Source organism: Melospiza melodia, chromosome 19 (genome assembly GCF_035770615.1).
Source record: "Melospiza melodia melodia isolate bMelMel2 chromosome 19, bMelMel2.pri, whole genome shotgun sequence".
NCBI classification, from domain to species: Eukaryota; Metazoa; Chordata; class Aves; order Passeriformes; family Passerellidae; genus Melospiza; species Melospiza melodia.
Window position 1 is genome coordinate 10,840,074 of NC_086212.1, and position 17,251 is coordinate 10,857,324.

Here is a 17,251-nt window from a genome sequence, read left to right on the forward strand (position 1 = left end):
GCTGACAGGAGCTGCTGCATCTTAGGGCTGGGATCAATATCTCTGCACAGAGACTGAAATCCACTCTGGGTGTACCAACCCCCCTGTCCAAATGTCATTCCATCAAGGGCTGCCAGACTGAAGGCTGTGCTTGCAGCCCTCAGGAGGAGGAGGGGCTGATGATGCCTTTTGGTTCAAAATAATGCTTCCTGAGGGATTTAGGTATAAAAAACTCTTAATTTGCCTGGCAAACACTAAGACATCCAAAAGGAAAAACATATCAAAGCAGCAAGTTGGTTTTTGTGACTGTGTTCACAGGGGTCTTAGGATGAGGGAAGAGATGAGAATGTTGACGCCATGTTTCAGAAGGCTTGATTTATTATTTTATGATATATATTATATTAAAACTATACTAAAAGAATAGAAGAAAGTATTTCATCAGAAGGCTAGCTAAGAATAGAAAAAGAAAGAATGATAACAAAGGCTTGTGACTGACCGAGACAGTCCAGACAGCTGGGCTGTGATTGGCCATTAATTAGAAACAACCACATGACACCAATCACAGATGCACCTGTTGCATTCCACAGCAGCAGATAACCATTGCTTACATTTTGTTCCTGAGGCCTCTCAGCTTCTCAGGAGGAAAAAAATCCTAAGGAAAGGATTTTTCATAAAACATGTCTGTGACAGGTTTTGAGACTTGAACCCCTTGGTTGGAGAACACCTTTGTTCCCAGATCCCCCCTCCACCTGCACACCTGGGCTGTCCTGGCACCCCCAGCCCACCCTGAGCCCCCAGCCTGTCCTGGCATGGGGGGACCCTGTCCCCAAATGGTGACTCACTCTGTCCAGTGGCTGGAGGGGACATAGCAGAACATGAGGCGCCGTATGTGGTAAGGGAGCCAGCAGACCACGAAGGCAATCACCACAGCACCTGCAAGGCAGCAAAAAAGCCTTAACTTTGTGAGCAACTCTCCATCAGGCTGAAAAAAGGACCTGTCTGCTTGGCTTTAATTGCTGTAACTGTTTTCCTGCAGCCCCAGTTGTTCTTGTGTTGCTGTAGTGCAAAGAATTGATAACCCTGAGGGACGAGCAGCCTGCAAATGTCTGTAAAAACAAGCAAAACAGAAATAACAGAGAACAGCACTAAGCACTGGGGCAGGGACATGAGGAACAGCAGAAAGTACAGATGAAGGACTGGCCATGCCCAGTTCCTGGCTCAAAGGAAACTCTGTTTGTATCTCAATTTCACGCCCTTGTGGCACAGGGTTTTTGTCCATGGTATTCACAGACAGCTGGTGTATGTTTTCCATCCAGGTAGACAGGGAGCCAGGACCACTCTAATCCTATTAGTTTGTTACTACTGGAGCCACTGGCCACAGTGCTGAGCATCATTAAACTGCTCTTTCTAGTGGCAGGGCTCATCCTTTTGTTTTACATTTGTGCCATACCTGAGGTTACAACGTGTTTGGGTCTGGACTTTGTCATAATAAAAATGATCGATTAAAGGGTAAGCAGAGAAAGACACTGTTGCTTTTTTCCTTTCCAGATTCTGAGGGATATCAGACAAAGGAAAATAAAATGCAACAACTCTGAGGCATAAAAGTGCTGTTGATAGAGTGCCATTGTCAGTCTGGATTAAAAAGCAGATCTATCAGGCAATCAAGAGAAAGATTTGTTTCTTTTGTAGTACGTGTTTCAACTTCTGTATGGAGCAGCAGGATTCTGGCAGAATCCTAGCAGGAAATAAAGAAATCTCAGTTAAAATGTAACACAATAAAAGGCAAGAAGAAAATAAAAACTAAATAAAATAATTAAGTTATTTTTGGTCACAAATTTGCTCTACAGACAACAAGGGACACATCACTCTCGTCCTTTATATGACCTGTAAGGGGCTGGGAAGCAGCAAAACTCTGCACCAGAGTGAGGTACCACAAATGTGGATTTGGCACATGGAGCCAAATTTTTGGGGTTTTCTGCCTTGGGGTTGAAAATATTCATGTGGATATGTCCCAAACCCAGATGCTGTCATCCCACAGGGACCAGGTTGTAGCTCAAGGAGATGTTTCCCATTATCCCTGTTTGGATAATGCAGTCCAGGAGGAATAAGTCTAGCTGTGGCTGCATCTCCTCATCACTGATGCTTAGCTAAGAGAGCAGAAATTAGAAAATCCCTGGTGTCCAGCTCCCTACTCACACCCTATTCCAACTCCATGAGCTCCCTCTCTCATTAAACACACAGTTAACAGTGGAGAAGGTTCCATTCCATGATGCATGACAGCATCTTCCAGGAATGCTGCAAAAGCCATTTATCCAATAAAGATTTAAGCAACTGAAGGGACATGTTTTGGAAAGAAGGCTAGAGTGTCTGTTTTTATTCTCTTGTCCAAGTGAATTCATTTATTCAAACTGTTTTTTGGCCGCTCTGTGGCCTCAGTGATCACAGATGTAGCTCTTCACCAGACAGCCTGCAGCCCTTCAGATGCCATCAAGTGAATGAATTTGACCTGTGTCTGATCCTTCCCTGAAGAGCTTTGATGGGACTTTGGCAGGAGAGCCCTGCATGATGTGTGGCACAGGAGAGGTGGGACATCCCATGGGAGCTCAGTGGGACTGTGGCTGCCTTGCTCCTTCACATTTCTGCTTTTGGCCACCTCCAGAAATCCATTTCTCTGCTGGATGGGTTTTGGTTTGTCCTGGATGGAGCAGCCCCACTGTGATTCTCCAAGAGATCCCTCCCAGGGGCTGCAGGAGAAGCAAAACTCTCCAGCCTCTCCTCCTGCATCCATCAGCCTCAGGCTGAGGGGAGAGAGCCAACACCACAGCTCCAGCCCATCTGCTCTCCCAGTCCTGCACAGGATTAGCTGCACTCTCAGGCTGCAAAAGCAGCTTCCCAAATGCCTCCAAACACAGCTTCATTCAGGCACATCTTAATTTTTGCAGAAACCTCCACACTCTGGCACTTCTCAGCTGCTTACCCCTGCGTGCAGCTCTTTAGGAACTGTAGGATCCGGATTCTTTCCACAGCCAATTATAAGAATCTCACACATCTGCTTGTTAAATTTACCAACACGTTAAATGAAAGTGGTTTTCTCCTGGTAAATGATCTCTGCTTCTTCTGCTGCCCAGGCAATGCTGTGCCAAATAATATGGATCTATAGCAACAAAAACACATATTGAGAGGAGTATCTGCTTAACATCAGCAATTAAGTAATCTGTGATAATTCTGTAATATCACACGCAATCACTCCGCAATTAAATCTCTATTAAACATGTGAAGTGCACTGGAGACACTTATGGTCTGATTTGGAAGTCCCAGCTGGGTGACACACTGTGCAGCTCTGTGCTGCACAGATTAGGAGATCCCGACCTGAATTTGTCACCCTTAATCCTTATGTTTTCATTTTACCATACAAGGGATCAAGCAGATTTAGGATGGCAATCCTGCCCTCCTGCCTCCTCTCTCCTGGGAGGAATATGAAACACGAGACTGTGTTAACTTTCATCTAATACAGAATGAAAATTCCCTTTTCTCCCAGATACCTGGTTCCTTTTCCTGCTGTTTTGCTCTGCCTGTCAAAATGGTTGAGCTGTAAAACAAATCCTGGGCAAACCGTCTGCCAAAATGATTTTTTATTGTTGTTATGATCTCCTAGGATGTGTTCTCCATCATCAAAAGCTTGACACATGGGTTTCTTTGGTGGAGTAAGAAGGAGCAGATGAGCTGCTGGAGCTGAGCACTGAAGGGTTTGACTCAATATGTGGTGGGGTCACTGTCCAGGGTGGTGTTGGTGAGGTTGGAGATTTCCTGCCTTTATTTTTTGAACTAAAAATAAACCAGACACATCCCTCACTTCTAATTAATTCAATAAGGTTCTAATAGGAGCAGAACTGCTCCATGAGCTTCTGATATTTCCCATAATTGAGCAAATGAGGTGCCAAACCTCAAGGCTTGGGAGTGGATGTGGGACCCCAGCAAGATGATCTCAGTGTGCCAGGGGTGGCAGGGAATGATCCTTCCACCAATGCATGCCTCATTTCCCTTCTAAATCAAACTCCCAATTTAAATGTGTATTAAACCATGAATTATTACATCCTGTGTTTTTCTATTTTGTCCAATAATGGCTCTTTTCTCTGCCTGTTTGAACTGCATGCCAAGGAAGAAGGGGAGAGGAAGGAGGAGTGGCAGAGGGCGAGCCCTGGTTTGTTTTTCCTTCAGGAAGTCCTGCAGAGAGAAACATCAATTCTGACTGGCACCTTTTTCATTGTGAGGAGATTTAAACTGTGCCAGTCTCTATTCTCAGACTCAACTGGACACAGCAGCAATCCTGGGAGTTAAATTCTATTAAATCACACTGGGTGTTTTATTTTGCCTTGTGTGTTCCCTGGGCTGAGGCTGCAGCCTGCCCTGCTCCTCTGGGTTAGCATGTGCACAGGGAGGGCACCATGAGTAGATTTGGCTGGTTTGGCTGAGCTCAGGAGTGGGCTCAGGAGGGGTTTGCAGCCCCCATGCCCTGGTGGGGCCATGTGAGGCTCACAGTGACTCAGAGCCCTGGGACAGTGACGGGTGAGGAGCCACAGCTCTGACTCACCCGGAGCTGCTGCTGCGGCACAGAGCTGGGCTGGTGTTCTCCTCCTCCTCCTCCTCACTTCATCTCCTCCAGCCCCTCTGGGATGCTGAGTCACAGCCCTGCAGCCCCGGGGTGGCCCTGGGCGAGGGGATCCCTCTGTCCTGCCCTCCTTTTTCTCCAGCAGAGGTAGAACAGGGATGCTGCTCCTCCATGCTGCTGCTCAGGCCTCCAGAGAGGCTCGGATCCATCCTCCCTTGATAGTTTTGTCCAGGCTATTTCAGCCAATTTATTTCTTTTTCTCTGCACTTGAAGGGGATCTGAGCCACATACAGATGTGGAGCAGCCCGGTGGAATTCCTGAGCAAAGGCAGGAGCTGTTTGGGGAGGTGTTGGCTCCCCTGAGCAGCAGCTCTCAGCTTTTTGTGTGCTTCAGACTCGTCGCCAACGCTGCTCAGGGGGTGCACACCCACCAGCTGGTACTAATGAGGTGTACAAAAGGTTATCAGGGTGGTTTTTGGAGAAACAATCCTTGTATATCCCAACCTCCTAGGTTTTATGTACTTATTTAGTTGATGCCATTACAAGAGAACATCTCCTAAAAAGCTGTTTGAGAGGTGGTGAAAGCTGGGCCAGTGCAGGCACAGCTGGCACTGCCTCCTCAAACCACGAGGTGTTGTTTGTATTAACATGATGTTCTACCTGACATGCTCTTGGCAATATTTATATCAGCAGGCCCCAAAGTAGGGGTTGCAGGAGCCCAGTAAAATTAAAGCTACTTATGCTGGTATTTGGGTCATAAGGCTGTGGAAGGAAGGATTTCCATAAAAGTCAGTAACAATCAGCAGGGTTTGGGGACCACCAGCATGAACCAGGAGTACTCAGGAGAGCAAAGAAGAAACTGGGAGTAACAGTGAGCTTGAGAAGTCCTCAGCTCCTCTAAACACCACTGAAAACACACAACATTTGCTGGATACAATCCCCTAATTCTCCTGAATGTATGATAAAAAAAACCCCAAGTTCCTCTTTATTAGTGAAAGTGAGACAGCACAGAGAATGGAAAAACCTTTTGGCATTCAAAATCAACATATTTCACCCAGATTGTGTTCTCCAGTCCTGATTTTTAATGGCTTCAGATGACAGATTTGAAAATAGATGTGAATTCCTGCCTCAGCTCACGCCAGTGGTTAAATCATCCCCTGGCACCAGTTCCATCCATAAGGGGCAAGGCAGAAAATACAGATTAAAGCTGGCCCAAGAACAGGCACTAGCAATCATCACAGCACTGCTGTCCCAGTGCATACTGGGGTCTCTTCCCAAGTTTCCTTTAAGGTAATTATTCTTTTGGAAATTAGAGAAGAGGTTGCTTGATTCAATTTAAACTTCATTCATGCCATTTCCGCTGGGGATGTCTGGATGTTTGGAGGAGAAAGAAGAAAAAAGGAAGAGAATTTCCTCTTTGAAAGGTAAAGAAGGGATCCCATTTTATCCTCACCAGGTTCAGGTCTCTTTCTATTTGGTGAGATCAGGTGTAACCTGAACTGGCTTCCTCTGCAGCCCTTTCTTCTTTCCCCTCCAGTTTTGAGTTTCACACATCCTTTTTTCCTCCCAGAACAGTTTCTGCTCATCAAAGGCACCCTGGAGCTGTATTCTCTGCATGCTTCCACACTGACTAAAGCCCTGGCCAGACTTCATGTTTAGAATCATATTAGTTAACTTTTTAAACACTCACATCGTCACGGCTTAACACCTGAAAAATCTGCTGTGAGGGCATGGCCTATGCTGGAGTTTTCTGCAGAGATGCAGCCACAAGAACCTGCAATTCCTGCAGGAATGCTGTGCCAGGCTGAGCAAAGGGACACAGAGGGGAAAATAGAGGCTCCCTGCCCCAAGAGGTGCAGCCACCCCTGGTTTTTGCTTCTTGAGGGTGTTTATGGAGCACTCTGATGCTGCTCGTTTTATCTCACTTGGCAGGCTGCAAAGTAAACCTACAACTACAAACATCTCTGGGAAATATATACAACTGTTAAATAGGTAATTTATCCTCCCGAATTTCAGTGTGACACTTCGGCTGTTAAAATCAGCTTCCACTCAAGCTTAATGCCACAGGGGTTTTGCTGAACTCCACTTGGAGTTGCTCAGACTTTTTGTTAGAGATACAAACTGCCATGAATTCTGTTCCTTTCTTGAAAAGAAATGATTCATGAACAAATAAATCTGCTTTCCTTAGAATATGGGAATTATGAAATACAACTGTTTAAGGAGTTTTAGACTGGTGCTCTTCTGTGTATTGTGGCTGCAAAGTATGAGCTATTCCTGCCTGTAGGCTGGTTAAACTAAATCTCATGGCAATATTCTCCTCCTGAAATGAATAACTCAGACTTGGAGCATTGGTGAGGAGAAATGAATGGACTCTTCAAAATATTTGTTCAGAAGGGGAATTAATAATGCACAAATTAATGAAATACATGGATACATCATTAATTCTTGGCCTTTGTCTTCTATTACTTGATGAAATACAGAGGCCTCAATAATTTAAAAATTCACAGATGCTCAGTAAAAAATGCATCTTGACTTCATCTGCTAAGAGGCATTTTACTGAAGCATCACCCAGCCAGCTGTGGGAGACTGAAGGATATTCTTTTAATTGGCTAAACCTTTAAGTGCTTTATAATTGCTTTCACTAAGCAGCTTCAGTGACAGAGCAAACGCTACCTGGGACTGATTACATTTTAATAGGCTTAGCCCACGTCCCCCATGCAGAGCCTCCCCTTGACGTCCATCAATTTGTCTCAGTGTCGTTATCAGAGCTCAGCTGTGCCATTCAGTAACTCCTGCCCTCCTTCCATCCCCGTGGGAATGGTCTGACAGGCAGCCAGGAGCTGCTGAGGGCTGCAGGCAGGGGGATTGGTGGGAGTATCAGTCCATGCCACAAAACTGCCCCATTTCCAGAAGACATTTTGGCTGAACAGAGCTTTCATCCTGAGCCAAGCTCAAATACACCCTGATTTTTGAGTGGCAGAGAGAATTGCGGTTGTTCGGCCTGGAGAAGAGAAGGCTGCAGGAAGAACTTGTTGCAGCCCTCCAGTGCCTAAAGGGGCTCCAAGCAGGCTGGAGAGGGACTTGGGACAAGGGCCTGGAGTTACAGTACAGGGGAGTGGATTTAAAGTGAGGGAAGGAAGGGTTGGACTGGATATCAAGAAGAAATTCTTCCCTGTGAGTGTGGACAGGCCCTGGCACAGAGAAGCTGTGGCTGCTCCATCCCTGGAAGTGTCCAAAGCCAGGTTGGACAGGGCTTGGAGCAACCTGGGATGGTGGAAGGTGTCCCTGCCATGGCAGGAGATGGAATGAGATGAGCTTTAAGGTCCCTCCCAACCCAAACCATTCCATGATTCTGTGATTGCTTTGGTGTGTGTTTCTGTGTATACATGTGAGTATTTAAGGATTATTTAGAATTTTATCAAGTGATTGGCATATCAGAAGACGTTCATAATCCTGTGAAGCATCACACAGCCTTGGGAGACTCAGCATTCCAGGGCTCCAGCAGAGCCATGGAATAGCAACACAACCTGGAGGTGTTTAATGGAAGGAGTTGGATGGATGAAGGAGGGTGTGCAACCTGTTAGTGGAAGGTATTTTTAACAACAGAATTGGTTGCCCTGATATCCTCAGTAAAAAAAGCTGGGAAGCTGTGAGTGCCTGGAGCCCTCTGAATTTGAATCCTCACACCTGGTGAGCTCTGACAGCAGAGAGGGAATTCAGGAATCGGGAATCTCTTGCTTACTGACTTAATGAGTTGGCTCCCAGGCAACAGGCCTGACACATCCCTTGATCCTGATCACCCTCATTATTCTGTACATGACCACAGTCAGACAGAGCCAAGAAAATTCACAAATGCTACCAAAAGGGAGGAAAACACTGTTGTGGGTGTTTTGAATGAGGCTGTTAGCCTGGCCACTTTTAGCTCTTATTTCAATGTAAACAAATACTTAATCTCAGTACATTTGGAGCAGGGAAGTTTTTGCTGCTCTGCTCTTACCCAACAGCCCTGCACACCATGAACCTCAAAAAATTGTTTTCTAAGCACTGCTTTTACAAGTTCTGAAACATTTTACCCTTAGACCTAAATCAGACTTCTCTGTACCTCAGGGCAAAGTTCACTTTTGGAAATGGAAAATTCTTTCACCCCCATGAAGCTCTGACACCCTGCCAGCAGTTTTATAAGGGGGGACGAGTGTCATTTTTCTTTTCTTCCATAAATGAGCCCAGACTCTGTTCATGATTTTGGCTGTCATGGATGCCAGGATGAATAAATCATGTGAATCCTTGTGTATTCTTTGCTGCTTTTCAGACAGCTCAGAGAGCTGGGTTATTAAAATGTAACTCATGAGGAACAGGTGACAAAAGTGTGAATCAAGCAGCTCCAGTAATAAAAGAAAAAAATCAGTTTTTTGTATCTGGAAAACTGAAATGCACAGGATTTCACTCCCATTTGCTGGATAAAGAGAGCATTTCTGCATGGTGGAGTGAATCACAGGCAAAAGTGAGGCAGGATTTTTTTTATTTGCTGGATCTTCCTGAGCACAGAAATGCAGCAAACAGCTGCCCTCTCATTGCCTTCCCAGCAGGGAGGGGAGCTCAGTCCTGCTGCTGGGGTGGCCCTGAGGAGATGCCTGGAATATCTGGGCATCCCTGCACAGGGAGCCCCCGTGGTGCCACATCTGACCCACTTTTGAACCCCCTCAGGCTCCAGACTGAAACCCTCACTTTTGCCAAATGTTCTCAGCTTTTGCTGTACACAGCAAACCCAAAAATTTGCCTGGAGAAGAGAAATGAGGAAGCAGAAGAAGATGAAAAAGAAAATTATGCTTATTGTTCAGAAAGCGAAGGGTTGTTTTTCAGAGCCTCAGAGGAGATGTGGACCTGGGGGTGAGGTGCATTTCCTCCAGTGCTGAGGAATGCCAGATGTAAATGTAGGTTTCTCTGCTATTATTCATGAAGAGCTCTCTCTTCTTGATGATCAAAGAGGATACAATACTAAAAGGAGAGACAGAGAGAGAGAGAGAGGTGTGTGAGGTGGTGTAGCAGAGTGAGAAAAGGCAGCTTCTCACTTCGTGGCAGCAGGCAGAAGTGTTAAAAAACAGAAAGGGATAGCAAGGAGCAGAGTCCTGGCAGGCTCCGTGGGGAAGCAGGGCTCCCTCCTCACCCACCCCTGGGTAACAGTTCATTGGGGTGCAGAGACTGTAAACAAACACAGTCCAACAAGATAATTGTGGGGAATTTAATGTCCCCTCTGCTTTTCTTTCCTTTTGCTCAGTAGGTGTTTCCCAGTTGGGCATGCACAGGTGGCTCTCACCTATGGCACAGGCAAGGAGCGCTGCATGGGATGCATTCCTTGTAAAAAACAGCTGGGAAAATGTCGTGGAGGCTCCTGGTGCCATCTCTAGGGATTTCTCTCGTTGGAAGTGTGGTCTGAGCCAAAGCATTTCAAACACCAAGATATCCCATCCCTGGAAATGTCCAATTCAGGCTGGATAGGACTTGGAGCAGCCTGGGATAGTGGAAGGTGTCCCTGCCCATGGCAAGGGTTTGGGACTAGGTGAACTTTGGGGTCCCTGCCAACCCAAAACCTTCTAAAAACACCAGAACCCCAGAAAGCTTTCTGCTAACAAATTCTCCCCATCTCATGTTTAAAACCACTACGGGCACCCTTTGTTAGATATTTTGGGTAATATTTTTGGGCAGCTTTTGCCTTATCCTCTCTAAGGTTAAGCTACCAGATTCTTTGGTCTTTTCCTCAGTTTATTTAATCAAGACATCCACTACTCTGCAGTACAGCTCAATTCCTGAGCGCAGGATCTTTTATTCAAGCTCTGTCTGAACCAGAGCTATGCAGAAAAAGGGAAGTAATGAAACAACACAAGCAAGGCTTAAATTGCTGTCGGCTAAATCATTAAAATGCTGGGTTGGTTTTGCTTTTCCAGAGTGAGCAGGTCTGCTCCTTAGCTTTGCAAACCAATGAGAGGAATAGTGGATTTGTCTTTACAAACAAGCTGGGTAGATAAAACTAGCACTGGGAGATAAAAGAAACAATGGGAAGGATTGCACTGACTGATGAATGGAAAAAGATATTTGATGTTACAAATAAACTTTAGGTTTGCTGATAAATGAAATTAGACATTGAAAGCTGAAAACAATGGAGAAGAAAAACCCCTAAATTCAGTAAGAATTAAAAGTTAAAAGGGAGGGCTGTACATTAGAGGGGAATCTCTGGCATCAGGTGTTTTGGGAAGTCTGAACCTCTCAAGTACCTCAGAAATGGGGAAAGAGAGAAGGGAAATTTGGCCGGGAAACTGGGATAAAAAGGAGGCTGTGTCCTCCAAAAATCTGAGAGATCCCAGGGGAATGCCCCATGGCCTCTCCCTTTATTCAAATAAAGTCAAAGGACTCCTCTGTCTCCTTTTTGGACATAAACCTCTGTTGCTTGTGGATTAATTTTCCTAAAACCGAGCAAAGACAAAAGGAGAGGGCGTTTTGGGCTAAAGCGTTTTCCACTTCCCACCTGTTCCTCTTTCCAGTCCCATTTCTCCATTCCCCAAGGGAAGGCCATACTCACGCAGGACCCTCACGCCGTGCTTCAGGGCTTGCACTCTGCTGGGCTCCATGGACATGCTGAGCATGGTCTGCTGGCCACCAATGGTGCACACCTGGTTCTCCTGGGCCGCCTGCCGGAACATCACCAGCAGCTGGTTGGCGATGATGGTGTTGAGCACCGAGATGACGACCATGGGGAACACGAAGGAGATGAAGGTGTTCACCTGCAGGGGAGGGATGGGGCACAGTCAGGGAGAGGAGCAGCAGAGCAGGAGGTTGGGTTTTATTTCTCAAAGAAACAGAGGAACAGCCTGCAGTGGAAAGCTTTCCCTCCTCTCACTCAGCTGGTTTTGGAGGTTTGTTGTACAGAGGAGAACTCAAACACTGCTGGCGCAGATTCTTTCATGTCGGTCAACACCCAAAAAAGGCAAAATTGTTCATATCTAATCTATTCAGATCATTCATGTATTTTCCTCTTTTCAGTGCAGTTCATTGCCAGAAATGTCTTGTCTGAAACATGCCATTGATCTTTTCATCTCACAACCAGCAGGATGCTGCTTAGCTCTCATCATGCATAGCGTGACTTCTAAATAACAGTGTGTTATTGTCTTTTTCCTGCATTATGAGCCCTCCTTGTGATCTTTTTAACTATCTTTTTTTTTTGTCTTGTGTCCTTTCCTTGTGGATTTAATGACAGTGTTTTGTTACCTCATAACTACGTTAAATAAACCTTGCGCCTGAAAGGATTAAAATTGATCAGAATAAACAAGTGGAAATTGTAATGTTTTTAGTACAAATTATTTGATTACTACAGTTTTGATAAAATTAAATGGAGGATCAAATTAAGCAGTGATTGAATCAAGTGGAAGTCACAGTTCATGTCAAACACAGGAAGGCTTTTGGGCTGTTTAGAAACCCCAGTGGAACTGAGCTTGGCAAAGGGCAGCCCAGGGAAACAGAGGCACGTGTAGGGTTTGCCTGCACATCTGCCATGTGGGATGGGGAGCTGCTCTGCTGAGCCCAAGAGCTCATCCTCTCTGCTGGATGGCACAGGAGGAGGCTCAGCACATCACTCAGCTGAGGGTGGAACAAATAAAAAGACCTTCAAGTTTTTAGAATTTCAAAATATTGACAAGAATTGAACCATGCTGCAAATCGCTGCAAAAGCAATTGCATTAGAAGTGATAAAATGACAAAAAGATGAAACTTTGAAACTCAAGAGGGAATTTGCTCAGTGGGAGAGCCCCAAGGAAGGCTGACTTCTTCCCCAGACAGGGACTTATCTTTCACCTCAGTGATGTAGGACACAGAACAACCAAGATAATGCCAGGTCCCTCTGCAGATTGCAAAACCTCATCTAGAGACAGGTGCTCCATCTGCTGGGATGGAAATATCCCCTCTCCATCCACCCACCCCTGCTGGACCATCACCAAGGTGGGCAGGGTTCTCTGTACACCCTGTGTCTGGTGCAGATCTGTGGGCATCTGTAAAAGAAATGAGCAGCACATAAGCACAGGGGAGCAGAGGCACATCAGAAACACTTCACTTTCTCTGTCCATAGATCTGAAGCAGAAACTCCTCTCTTGGTGAAGACAGGCTCTGTGGTTGTTGCCCAGGTTTTCTTTGGATGGATCAAGCCTCTGTACAACTTTGTGCTCCAGAGTTCAACGTGTTAAGCAAAAGCACCAGCTGGGTTTTGTCTCTTCCACACGATGAGAACATCCTCTCCCATTTATGCTGATAACAACAACAGAGCTCCTCTGCGGGCTGAGTGAATTCCTAGATACACCCCACCACCACAAGCTGCCAATGGCCTCTTTTATTAAGTATAAAACAGTTTTCTACTCTTCTAAAAGATCTCACAGCCTCCTGTATATAAAAAAGAGTTATCTTTTGGAGTTGCCTCCACAGTTTAAGACAGATCATTAAGCAGTAAAGACCAACTATTTAACCCTTGCAATGCAGCCAGGCTGAGCTGGAGCACACAGGGGGGAAATGATTGCTCAGATTTACCCGGTCAGACTGGGAGCACACAGGGGGGAAATGATTGCTCAGATTTACCTGGTCAGACTAAGACATGAACCCTGTAGCTCCTCACTCCAGTTTCTGTGGCTTTAGCTGCAGAATGCCCTTCCTCTTCCCCACTGCTGAACAATGTCTGCACATCAGCAAAATGCACCACTTAACTCGGGAAATGTTTCAGTCTGTCACCTGAGAGTCAGGATTTATTGGTTTTCATTCTAAAATTTTGCCCTAGCTGTAAATTACACTTGCTTGATGTAATTTTGCAGAACTCCAAAAGTCTTTTCCAAGCTGTCTTAAAAGCCTTGATTCATTCCATAGCTGCATTGTGAATTCTCTTAAAGAGCTTATGAAATTGGCTAGAATAGCATTGACTTTCCCTTTTAGGAATTGTTATGATAAAAGTGGGAATATTGCATAGTTTCCATCAAAGGCTATATTTAAAGATTTTTTTTCCCCATCTTGATTTGTAGCAAAACTTTCATATATTAAAAAAAAATCAATATTTTCCCCAGTAGCAGAATGTTTTAATTTGTTGAAAGAATTATTATTTGCAAACACAAAGTCCCAAAGTACACAAGGGCTAGAAAAGCCAATTTTCCCAAGCAAACCCTTTATATTCCCTGTTTTTCTGTTGAACTGCTTGCTGGGAGCCCCGCACACTGAGCACATCAGTGCAGCAACACTTCATTTTCAGGTGGCTTTGCACACTGCTGGAGTTGGTGCCTCTAACCACGTCTCAAAGTCAGTGGAAAATTTCCTCCTTGCTCAAGAGGAGCCGGTCTGGGATCACAGGACTACACACTCAAAAGTTCAGGAGCAGGAAGACTTTTGGAGGTGATTAATGAGATATTTTATAATGTCTCCAACATCAGTGGCCACTTTGGAAAAAGATGGGGTTTGGATCCCTACTAGAAGACAAAACTTATTTTTTGTTAGATACATCTGAAGGCAAGGAGGGTAAAATTGATGAGTATTACACCTGTTTATGGGTGGCCTTTGCTCCCAGCAAAACTCCATCACCTGAGCCACCTGCAGCTGGCTGTTCATGGTCCATCAGCACAAGATTTTGGACAGGCACAGAAAAAATGAGTGAGATCTTGGAGAACTGGTTAAAAGTGAACACATGAGGCTAAAGGCTCTTCTGGACATTCAGTGGCAAATTCATCACTGTAAGTATGATAAAAACAGCCAAGAATCAGAACCACTCACAACATTTTAATTGGAAGAGCTTAGATGAGAAAAAAATAAATGTTCCAATACTGAGATAATAAAAGATTTTTGAACACAGATCTTGTGTTTTCCCTCATGCCTTTTTTTCCAGATAAGTAAATAAAATCCCCCAAAGCCAGTGGAGCATGAAATGCTGGTCACAGTGTGGTGCATCCCATGGAGCAGTAGCAGGAGCAATGCCCCTGGAGTGGACAAGGGACCAACTGAGATTAAGGGATAATTTTAACCCTGGGTTATGGCAGGGATTTTGTGTCAGAGATGAGAGATGTTCCCTTGCAGCCTGATAAGTGAGGTGAGAGCAGAGCCAACACTTGGTCTCTGTCAGCTCAGCCTCTCCAGGGACACAGCCCCTCCAGAGTGAGCTGGATGCCCAAAGAGACTTTCTCCATTTCTTTTCAGGACAATTGAAATGGAGAGAAGTGTGGATGATGAGGAGCTGGGGAAACCTCATTTGTACCCACTAAGTTTCTGTCATAGCTCATTTCCCTGAGCACACCTGGGGAATGCTCTGAGATGGCTGCAGCCTCCCTGCTTTCTGCTGGGGAGGATTCCCAGTGCAGATACACCTGGGGAAATGGTGAGAAACCCCAAAGGAGCTGAAAACTGACTCAGGAGGAGATGTGTCCTTGCTGGTTTCCTGGAAGTGACAAGGGAGAGGACTGAGGATACAGCACATCATTTGATTTGTGGTTCTGAGCAGATCTGTTAAACCACAGAGCCACATTTCAACAATCTACCACATTCTGGTTCACCTCATTTCCAATGGAAATGGAAAGTAAATTATCCTCCCCCTGACTGTGGAGGCAGTATTGTTAGCATATGTCAATCAGGGAAGCACATTCTGCTACAACAACATTTGGCTGCCAAAAAATCTTATTTGACTAAATGTACTTTACAAAATTACTGGTTATCTCACTCAGTAGCCAGAATTAGCATTTTTTTAACCAGCCAGTGGATAATTTCAGCCATTAATAAGCACAGTACTGCATTCCAGGATACAGCAATCTGTGCAAGACAAAGCAGAGAAGGGGAAGGTACATCGTGTTGGGATGCCAAAGGGAGCATTTGGCAATGGCACTCGTGTTTGATGTTCACAGGATGTGTCTGATGAAAAAAAGCTTCCACAGGTTTATCTTCCCCCACAGTAAATAAATAACCATCTAATTAACCCTACCTTTACATTAGCTCTCCAGCTTTCCATGCCAAGTGTCTCAGGATTGTCAGGTAAAAGCCATTTAGCTACAGCAGGGCAGGAGAGGCTAGTGTTTGTGAGTGATAGAAGAAAATAACTCTCCTTTTGGAGCCAGTAACTGGCACGGGGGAAAGCATGGAAGCTGGACAACTACAGCCTAGCAAAGGAATTTATCTCCTCTGGAATTTTTTGAGGGGAGCAGTACTGCAATGTGTTGGCTCTGGTCCTTCCCTTGGATCGGGGCATCCTGGTGTGGGAGCACAAATGCTGGGTAAATAGGAATATCTGGCCAAGTGCCAAAGGCTGTGTGTGTATCTGGAGCTCTACCAGTGCATTTGGGCAGGAGCTCGACCTTTTGCAGGCATTACCAGGTTCATCTGGGGCAGGTTTGCCTGTCACACTTCATTTGGGCATCTCTCTCTCCAGAGCCCTGACAGCGTGGCAGGGGTGACAGAGCTGTCACCCTCGGGCAGAGGCTGCTGCTGACCTGGCTGGGGGACACTCTGTGCCCTGTGCAGACACTTCTGGTGGGGATGGTGGAATCCTGAATCCCTCACAGCACCACAGTGACACAAACCCCACTGAGCTCAGCCCTGTGAAATAACCCTCCCTTTCCTCACAAAGAGGGACAGTGTGACCCTGTGCACAGGGGTTCTCACATGAGGGAAGAGACGAGGATCTGACTCCATATTTCAGAAGGCTTGATTTATTATTTTATGATATATATTACATTAAAACTACACTAAAAGAATAGAAGAAAAAGTTCGTATCAGAAGGCTGGCTAAGAATAGAAAAGAATGAATAACAAAGGTTTGTGACCTGGACAGAGAGAGAGCCAGCTGTGCTGTAATTGGCCATTAATTCCAAACATCTACATGAGACCAATCACAGATGCACCTGTTGCATTCCACAGCAGCAGATAATCATTCTTTACATTTTGTTTCTGAGGCCTCTCAGCTTCTCAGAAGGAAAAAATCCTAAGGAAAGGATTTTTCATAAAAAGATGTCTGTGACAGGACAGGATGCAAATATCTGTGTAGATCCAGGATCTAATATCCTATCATTAGCTTAATGACTAATCAAAGACAAGATACCAAAACCCAGCTATTATTTTTCTCTTTGAAGTATTGAGAATTGGCCACAAAAGCCTCTGTTTGTTACATCCTGATATATCCTGTGCCTCTTCTCCCCAGCTAGAGGTGAGTACACATTGCACACACATTATCCAAGGTAACAGAGTGTGGCTGTGTGAATTGCTCTGATCTCACCCCAAAGAGCTGCCCTGTTCACCCTCTGGAGCTGCAGGAGCTCAGAGAGACCTTCCCTGTGCCTCGGGGAGACCTTTTCAAACTCGCTGAATATCAAGCCCAGACATTTCAAAGAAAGGTTACAGTGATGTAAAATGTGGCTGCCAGTCACAGGTATTGATGTCAAAATGTATGATCAGCTCTGGGTTAAAGGCAGAGCCTGAAGCCAGGACACAGCTTGTGGGGACAGGGTGGATGGCAGTGACAAGCACTGAAGCTCAGGGGCTGGGGCAGTGATGAGAGTGTGAGCATGAGCACAGACACGAGCAGGACATCCAGAGTTTTTCATCCAGGGGGAAAAAATCTCAAAGAAAAGCCTGTAACACAGGCTCATCCTGTCCAATCCATTGCTAATCAA

General features: G+C 45.4%; 1 protein-coding gene across 1 annotated transcript in view; it reads right to left on the minus strand.

Moving 5' to 3' along the window:
- Positions 1-17,251, minus strand: part of NTSR1 (neurotensin receptor 1) — a 55,332-nt gene that overhangs the window by 6,530 nt on the left and 31,551 nt on the right. The window contains exons 2-3 of the mRNA XM_063172529.1: positions 11,162-11,363; positions 822-912 (exon numbers count right to left, since the gene is read on the minus strand). Of these exons, the coding sequence (XP_063028599.1) occupies positions 822-912; positions 11,162-11,363 (293 nt within the window). The remainder of the gene's footprint in view (positions 1-821; positions 913-11,161; positions 11,364-17,251) is intronic.